Source organism: Rhagoletis pomonella, unplaced genomic scaffold (genome assembly GCF_013731165.1).
Source record: "Rhagoletis pomonella isolate Grant_MI unplaced genomic scaffold, Rhpom_1.0 Rhpom_scaffold_00001, whole genome shotgun sequence".
NCBI lineage: Eukaryota > Metazoa > Arthropoda > Insecta > Diptera > Tephritidae > Rhagoletis > Rhagoletis pomonella.
In genome coordinates this window covers 61,274,722-61,284,497 of record NW_023458555.1, presented here as the reverse complement: position 1 = coordinate 61,284,497, position 9,776 = coordinate 61,274,722, and the positions used below count along the sequence as shown (strand labels likewise).

Sequence of the window (9,776 nt, the reverse complement as noted above, 5' to 3'; positions counted from 1 at the left end):
ACTGGTTTGACGTCATGAACGTAAGGGTACCGTATCCTGACACTAGAAAACGTACGCATGCGTATGGATTAGAGTTGGATATTCAGGACGAAATCCTACAGCAAATGACGCAACTCATGACCGAAATGCGCATCGTTGGGAAATTAAGTATGATGCTTTTTCAGAAAGGTACTAATTACATACACTATACTTTTTTCAATCTAATTTGGCTTTAAAATTGCTATACGAGGATGTAAAAAGTCGGTTTAATGTTAAGTACATACTAACGTACGGATTGAATCAGGACGTACTTGAGAATTTTTTTTGCGTTATTCGCTCGAAAGGAGGCATGAATGACCATCCCGATCGCCAACAATTCAAGTAGCGCCTGCGCTCCTACATCCTCGGATTCAACGAGGGCGTGCTGTCAGACAGCGCGAATGTGTCAATCGACGACACTCCAGACTTTGAGTTAGAAAGCAACTCGCTCACAGGTAATGCAAAAGATAATTTGTATTATGAATATTATCACTACTTCATATATAAATATATAATTCTTTACTTAGGCATTATTTTCAATAAAATTTTATTGAAATCAGACGAAGGCAACGAAAAAAGTAGCGCGCAAGAGGAACAAGAAATGGAAGGTCTGGAAAACGACGGGCTCGAAAATCTCGCGGGGTATATCTGTCATAAACTGCATAGCTCAGTGCCATATTTGAGAGCAGAAAACGCCGATGACAGCTATACCTGGGTGAACCACCTTACGGAAGGTGGTTTGTCAAAGCCCACAGAAGAGTTGATGGCGCATATGCAGCAACTGCAGAGCGTGTTTGACGAAATTAACGGCAACGGGTTAAAGATAATGCAAAATTTCGTAGAGGACCACATCAGAAGCGCCAATCATATAAGCTCTGATGTGAGGGTGAAGTGATTATTTTTGCGCACACGCATGTTCGTCAGAATACGATCTTTAAATAAGCAACTTTTTGACAGTGCAAAATCACGAAAACGATAGTTTCGAAAAATAATTACGTAAAGTAAGTTTTAAGTGTACATATTTATAAACATATGATACATCTTGTAATCTTTCATCTAATAATTTCAGGATCCTAAAAGCTGGACTCTTATCTGCCTTATTTTTAATTTTCGGCTAGTCGTCGAACCAAGCAACCAATTTTGAGAACAATTTCTCGTATACACCTCAAAAGTAAGGAACAATAACTACGCACTCCAGCAATACTATCCAACAATTCTTTGGCGAATATGTATGCTGTTACAACAACAACAACAAGAACAACAACAACAACAAGGGTAATAAACTATATATTTGCCAATTTTTCAATAATGTAGATATAATTTTTAGTAACGCCAAAGTTACGGTTTGCATACTTTCAATATTTTCCCAAAAGTCTGAGGCTTTTTTGAGAAAAATGCAATGCAGCTATCATTTCTATACCTTGTATGTACATATGTATACAAAATTTAAATCATATCAATATTACTGTAATAATTTCAGGTGAGAACTATGTGATAAAAATAAAAATCATGATCACAGTGATGGTTATGAATCCAACGATATTGACGACAATGAGACTGAAAACCTGCTCAACGAGAATTTGCCTGATGACTTTAAGGAACCGAAGAAACCGAAATATGAAGAACTCTTTAAAACTGTATTGGAAGGTTTGTAGCAAATCGCTTTCACTAGACAAATCTTTAAAATTATGTGCTTGTTGCAAATTTCCAGAAAGGACATAACCATTTTGAAGTTTTGCCTGGGCGTTGGGTTCAGGTGACTCACAACAGCGGCATGTTACTATTTGGGCATAAACAAACGCGTGTCGTTACAGCGTCGAGAAGCTATTTTCTTGGTCATGGCAGTGCGCGAGTAAGTTGCTTCTAGTTTTTAACGTTTCTTTGGGAAGTTCGTATTTGAGTGAAGATCTTCGACGAACAGCATTGCAGAAAATGGCGAAGCCATGGACACAAGTGAGCCTACAGTTACTACAGCGCCTGCGTCTTTACTCCTCAAAAGTGCAGCATCAACACTCGCAGGCGTCACTGCGAATCCAGAGGACTTGGCTGCTAATGTTGCGGCTTTAAAGAGCCTAGTACCGCCTGCAAAGATCGTCACTGTCACCGAAAATACGCAACAAGAGTCGCTGACGCCTGAACAATTATATAAATACTGCACCAAATTGTTCAATTCAAGGTAATACGCGTTTTGCGTTTTCGCTCGTGGAATGCGCGGCAGAAATTCACAAAGAATCGTAAACACGTTAAAAACTTACAACGTCCCACAATCCCCGATAGCAGGAAGTTGATTAAATTTCCAATATTGGTGCCAAGCGGCGATGCGATGCGACTGAATTTAAATATGACTGAATATTTATTTAGCTATTAAAATATCTACTGTTTGACTGGAATGGAACCGCCGACCAAATTAGTGTAAGCACAAATAAACACTGGTTGTAAATGTATAGAAATATCTAAATTCAATACGCATGTTGTATTTTTAAAGATTTTACATAACAAATTCAATTTTATACATAATAAATACAATTTGTCACCCATTCAAAAATCACATAAATCTTTATTTTCGCTTTTGGCAACGTGTGTACACATATGGTAAAGTATAATTTAGCACGACAACATGATTTATAAGCACTTCTTTATTAATTTTCAAGAGAATTTGCAGAATAAAAATGATTATTACAGCGTTCAACAATCACGCGGTTTTCTTCGTTCTCTTCATTGTTTACTTCTTACAACAAAGATGGCGTCGAGATTTCAACAGCTGAAAATAACTTTTTTCTGTCTTTCGGGAAGGCGTGATTTTGTGTCTGTCGTTCATGACTTGTAACTAACTCACTTCGCTGTGGCGGCGCCCTTATATACCTGCGCTCGCACTTATGGCAACTCTAGAACGTTCTGAAGTTTATCGCTTATTCTCTTTCCCTCGCTGTTCGCAGCGTTCATCCAACTTGACGTTTCTCTTTGTGGAACATTGTACGTTTTTCCTAGACATTCTGCCTATTTCTCGTTGTTCGCTTTGTGTTGCCGCAGTATTCGCCACAATACCTACTTTTTCCCGAAATACATTTTCCCTTTTTCGAAGATCGTTTAGAATAGGAGAATAGGGAAAAGAGGAAAAGCCTCAGGGAATTTTTAATCATGATTGAAGGAAGGAGAAATGAGGAAAAATTCCTAGGGAGTTTCTATTCAGAATCGGGCTGACAATCTATTATATCACGAAAAATTGTAGTTGAAAATGTAAGTTTATGAAAAGGCATTGATGAGTGGCAACACTGTAGTTGTGATAAATTAGTATGATTTTTATTGTGTTAAGTATGTCCAATCATTTGTTATTGTTACTCAGTCAGTCGTTTGTAATAGTCATTCAGTCGGTCTTGTAATAGCTTAAGTTTTGGATTTGCTAAATAAATTTGCAACCCTGTGTTCTACTTTCGCTTTGCTCTGTTTCGCGATCCCGGTAATTGAATTGCCATATAAATTCGGGCAACGGCACAAATTTTCATCCATCACGCGAGCAAACCGAGGGTAGAATACTGGAAAATAAACTTGCGCAAGTGCGCATGTTAAACCAAAATCTCGGTGTCGTAATACGCTTTATTTTCCATTTTACTTGTTCGTCGCCGAAGCATACACGCTAATTTGCCGCCATTTCGTGAACGAGTGTGCTAATTTGCCGCCATTTAGTCATTCGCAAGAAAGGGACTGCCGACTTTGTTACAATTTTAACAGGCAGTATTTGAAGCGAGGGATCACATTTGTCATAGCACACAAATTTGCCGTTTGATCATCAAATTATAAGGACTTTGGAATGTAGCGTTAGCCTGTACGTCGGAGTAAGCGCAATCAGCCAGAAGGCCTAGTGCCTGCCATTCAATCGTCAGCCAGCTTAGCGAATATTGCCGCCACGTCCGCTAAAGCTGCCGAACAGCCTAGCGCTCCACCGCCCAGTGCCATGAAACTTAGTGGGCCGGGCACTCAGCCGTCCAGTGCTCCGCCAACCATTGCCTCGACATTCATCGCGCCGCATTCTAGCGCTCCGCCGTCCAGTGGCTCCACATTCATCGCCCCGCAGTCTAGCGCTCCGCCGCCCAGTGCCATGAAACTTGATGGGCCGGGCACTCCGCCGTCCACCGCTCCGCCAACTAATGCCTCAGCATTTAGCGTCTCACCAGCTAGCGCCCTGCCATCCAGCGTTATGCCACCTCCTGCGCCAACGTATAGCGCTCCGCTCTGTGCAATATAGCTGTCACGCCGTAGCAGCCGAAAGGCAGCCAGCCACGCATGATTCTGTCAACCCTCTTAACAGGCAGCCAGCCCCCTCTGTCCAACATAGTTGCCACGCGATAGCAGCCGATAGGCAGCCAGCATTTACATGGTATGAAGCCATATGAACTGTTGATACGCTAAAATAGAGGGACTACATGTTGCAATGAGGAATTCGATGATATCGAGTGAGATGCATATAATACAATTTTTCATATGAAAAATTATGGGGAGATACTGTAAACATACTGTTGTGAAACTGTTAAACATATGAAATTATAGCAAGTTGGATTTTCATACATCTTCCCATAAAAAGTTTAACAGATGCAGAGATACCAAGGAGGTTTTTTCCCATTTTGATGCGTTTTTAATATAAAAACCCACCGAAAAGGAGGAAAGCGGCAACTCTGCCATTCACATACATGTCAAAAGTACGAATTTTAAAAATTAAAAACAATAAACAAACAAATTCAAAACAAAGAAATTCTTTGTACTAGAACTTTTTAAATTGAAGCCACTCACGTTTAGTAGACAATAAAAATACGAAAAACTATGATAACAAACTTACAACAAGACATTACAGAACATTTTAATGAGCTTTATATCACGTTTAAGTAAAAATAAGCCTATATTTTCCAAGCTGGCAAAGAAATGAAAATTTGTATTTTTTGTTGTTTAAGCTTAGTATCCAGCTCTTAAGAAAAGCAAAAATTCCATATAAAATGACGTACAAGAAATGGCTACGAAATTTTCTTGAGTCAAATTTCCTTAAGGCAGTACGCAGTTCTTCAGAAAATTAGTACGCTTTCTACTACGGTTTTCTAAAGTTTTTTGTGAAAAAAGAGCACAAGGCAACCCAGGTTTGCAACAGAAATATATGCCCGTTCCATTATTTCTTGAGGAAAGAGTGAGGCAACAGGCTGTGCGTTATCAAAAATGTCAAAATTCCTTGGACACACACGCGAAATAATGGCAATTTTTTCTTGACCGTTTTCTTAAGAGCTGGATACTAAGCTTTACACAAAGACTTGCCAAATATACATATAAGTCAAAATTATAGAAGGCATGTATACTTCTCCCTTTCATTTTTTCATACAGTTTATTCTTCTTTCTGGCTTTTACAAAATGCAGGGATACCGCATTTATTTCGGTACAATATGATCGTAATGTATTTTCAATTCGAAACCAAAGAAAAACATCCCATGAAAATGTTTGCGATTTTAGAACAATTAAAGCGCAGTTAGTCAACGACGTAGCGTAAACGTAGGTTGACGTACACTGGCAATCAAAACCGAGTGCATGTTCGAGATTTTTTTACTTACAGTGTAATAACTTTTTTAATAATGGGCGAATTCTATTGAAATTTTCAGCAATTGGTCTTTATTTTATAACGAATGAAAGCTAGTATACAGAAAATATGAATTAAAAAAAAAATCGGCCATTTCACGGCATAAACGTAAGGCAACTCGATTAACTCAGTTTTGAACTTTTTTTTTGTGGGATTTTAGTAGGCTGGTATCAATATGGTATCCACAATCCTTTGTTTTTAATAACCAGTTTCATACGTCTAGGCATGCTCTCGACTAAATTTTCTATTATTTCGCTAGGTATATTTTCCCATTCTAGCTTTACTCGCCTCCAAAGCTCTTCCATATTAGTCGGAGCTCGCGTATGCTGTCCCAATCGCCTCTTGACCACAGCCCATAAATTTTCAATAGGGTTGAGGTCAGGGCTTTGTGCTGGCCACTGCAGTAGTTGAAAATTTTGCTCAAGCAGCCAGCGGTGTACAATTTTTGCGGTATGTTTCGGATCTCCGTCCTGCTGGAAAACGACTTCTTCTTCCGGGTATGCGCTCATATCTACAAAGTCGGGCAAGTTTGATTGAAGAATATGGAGATAGTTTTCCTTCTTCATTATCCCTTCAATTTTAACTAACGGCCCCAAATGCCACCAAGTAAAACACCCCCAAACCATTAAGCTGCCACCACCATGTTTTACAGTTTGCTTCACATGGTGCTTTTGAAGATGTTCATGAGGTCTACGCCAAAAATATTCTTTTCCATCGCTCTGGAAACGATTAATTTTCGTTTCGTCAGACCAAATTACCCGTTTCCAGTCCTCAACGGTCCAATTCTCGTGACTTTTGCAAAATTTCAGTCGCGCTTTGATGTTCTTATCAGACAGAGCTGGCTTTTGCTGCTTAACTGCTGACACTAATCCTATTCTGTGGAGCGCTCTACGTGCAGTTGGTGCACTAACGTTCTTGTTTATAGCCAGAGCTGCCTGTTTTGGCGTTTTTGACGTTTTATTTTGCATTTTGCGCAACATCAAACGGGCGTCGGAGTCCTTTAGCAGCCTGGGCCGACCTCCAATATTTGGTACCGGAGCGATATTTCTCCGTTTTTGGACAACTATTACCGTTCGTTGGCTCACTTTCAATTTTTGAGCAATAACACGTGACGAGTTCCCATTTTTAGTCAAGTCGACTATATTATCTTCAATACTTATTGCAATTTTTCTCATTTTCTTTTTTACCACTATATCAAACGCGAACTTACTCTCCAAAAATAACGCACTTATTGAAACAAACCTCGAAGAATGTTGTGTAAGTAAAGAAAAAATCATGACATGTATCTAACGGCATATTCCAATCTTCTAAAATCTTACAACAGAAAAGTTCAAAACTGAGTGCATAGAGTTGCCTTACGTTTATGCCGTGAAATTACCGTTTTTTTTTTAAATTCATCTTTTCTGTATACTAGCTTTTATTCGTTACATAATAAAGACCAATTGCTGAGAATTTCGAAAGAATTCGCTCATTATTAAAAAAGTTATTACACTGTAAGTAAAAAAATCTCGAACATGCACTCGGTTTTGATTGCCAGTGTACGTAGTAGCATATCAAACTTACTGTTGATAGAGAGATAGCGAAGCAACGCCAACCTCACCGCCATGCGGTGGTGAGTTTTCTTTAGTACGCGAATCCCATAAGGTAGATCGTCCCTGGGATTCAGTAGTTCAGTCTCATCTCAAGTCACTAAATGAGATTAGCATTTAGTGACTATTTTTGTGACTTGAGATAATTTGGCTATTCAGTAGGAGACAGTCACAAAAAGTTCACCAAAAATATGTGGTGAAAACAAACACAGACAGTCACTGATAGCGTTTATGTATGCCTTTTGCCGCGCCACCCAAAGAGTCGCAATGGCCGAGTGGTCAAAGCATTAGGCTGTCAGTCCAGAGGGTCCAGGTTCGAGTACTCCTCGGGCGTAGAGGATTTTTTATTTTTTTTATTTAGTATTTTTTCTTTTTTTTTATTAGTTTTATTTTTTTAATCTTTAGATTTTAATGTTAAAAAAAAATATTTTTTTTCAATGGATTTGTATATTAAAGCATTTTGTTTTATTTCCTAACGAAATTCTTATTAAAATGGAAAGCAATTAACTTTCTCTCCATATTTTTATTTTTGAGACCTGCTCTTATCCAGCTGACAAATTAGTGATTTTTTTTTTGAGACTAGAGACGTGAGACAGCGTACTGAATACCAAATAGTCTCAAAATCCAAGTTCACCACCAAAAGTCACTATTAGTGACTAGAGACAGCTTACTGAATGCCGGGGCGTGTCTGCGTCAACCTACGTCTACGTTACGTCGTTGACTGTTTGCGCTTTTAGTGTATATTTGCAAACTACTGCAAATAATAGAGTGCCATATCTTACAAGGTTCAGAGAATTAACGAAACAAACAAGCATTTTATGGCTTCATGTTTCCTTCAAATCGCATTACTATTTTTTCTAACTTTTCCTTTTGTTTAGCGTTGTAACCTATTAAGTTCTATCTTTTGATTTATACATGTGAACTATTTTCAATGAGCATTTTTTCATTTGCTCCAGAATTTTGGATACATTTTCTTATAGTACCTTTCGTTCTTTTTATACCCGAGCGCACTTGTGCACAAGGGTATTATAACTTTGTTCACATAACGGTTGTTTGTAACAGGCAAAACGAATCGAGATAGATATAGACAAATGTATACATAAATGATCAGAATGAAAAGAGAAATCGATTAAGCGGTGACTGTCTGTCCGGCCGTCCGTCTGTGCACACGATAACTCGAGTAAAAATTTAGATATCTTAACGAAACTTGGTACGTGCACTTCTTTCGGGCGTAGGACGGATGGTATTGAAAAATACCAAAATCGGACAATAACCACGCCTACCTCCCATATAACAGTAATTTTCAGAAATACGAAAACTGCGATATTTTAGTAACTACTGAAGATTATTCACTCAAAATTGATATTTGCAATAATTTTTAGACGAAAAATAAGACTATTAAGGGTATTCATCAAACCTTATAAATGCATTGTAAACCGTATAAACTTATAATTGTGTAAACCTTATAAATGTACTGTCAAAATTTGTATGGAAACACGTTTAAACATTTCTGATAAATTTATCCAGCGATTTCACTGAATAAACTTGATAAACTGAAGACAATGCAACTCTGTCGCAACTCTAGCTATGTTTTCTTAGGCAATAATCGGGATCCGCATACAAATTTTCCATGCAAATTCAACAACGATATGATCCTGATAGAGATCTGGTTCAATTATTATCCCGTCTGTTTGTTTTGTTTCACTGATAATTCGCAAAGTTTGGTAGCCGTGACAAATGAATTCATACACAAAACAGACATTCTGCCATTGTTTCTTATAACTTGCTTCAAATAAATAGCCTTTATGTTATATGTACATTTATTTAAATAGATATCTCGTAAATATGATTTTTTCCAATTTAGTGAGGTAGTTTCTATAATTTCTTTATCCCCGTGCTAGTAGTATAAAGTTAGTGACACTGCGCTTTATAACCAAAGAAAACACGACTATTGTCGCATGTGTAAACGAAAAGAGAGTGTGGGTCGTTCATGTAACAGAGTGCATAAACTTATAAGATTATCTGCTTGATAAAGTTATCGGTTTTGATGAATACCACTATTATAAATTTTTGGAAAATGGGTTTAGCCACGCCCACTTATGGATACATGTGTATATCTCGGTAACCGCTGCACCAAATTCATCCAAACTTGGTACAGTTCTTAGTGTTGCTACAGCATACCAAATGGCCGTAAATTTTTAAAATCGGACAATAACCACGCCTACCTCCCATATAACGGTAATTTGGAGAAATACGAAATCTTCGATAAATCAATAAATATTAAAGCTAATTTACTCAAAATTGATGCTTGCAACAATTCCTTACCGCCCACTTATGATCACATATACAGTTGTCCACAAAATAATAGAAGTGCGATATTTTGACCAGTTTTGGCTATTTGTCTTTTGTTTATTTAATGTTTATTATTTTTTTATAAAAGCCTAGCTGGCTATACAACAAACACCATATAAATTCAGATTTTAAACTTTGTATAAAAATTATAAAAATTTTGCAATTTTTCACCCAAATTTCAAACTTTTTAATCAGAATCTTTAGAA

The 9,776-nt window shown here is 37.7% G+C and overlaps 1 protein-coding gene and 1 long non-coding RNA gene across 2 annotated transcripts in view; both read left to right on the top strand.

The window, feature by feature from the left end:
• Positions 1–18: 18 nt before the first annotated feature.
• LOC118747068 lies at positions 19–2,479 on the top strand. Its single transcript, XR_004993921.1, has 5 exons — positions 19–473; positions 546–1,019; positions 1,088–1,293; positions 1,499–1,665; positions 1,730–2,479. It is a non-coding gene; the product is annotated as an uncharacterized LOC118747068 (long non-coding RNA).
• Positions 2,480–3,970: 1,491 nt separating this feature from the next.
• LOC118754910 (vegetative cell wall protein gp1-like) overlaps positions 3,971–9,776 on the top strand; it is a 28,948-nt gene continuing 23,142 nt past the window's right edge. Inside the window, exon 1 of the mRNA XM_036489804.1 lies at positions 3,971–4,233. Coding sequence (XP_036345697.1) covers positions 3,971–4,233 — 263 coding nt within the window. The remainder of the gene's footprint in view (positions 4,234–9,776) is intronic.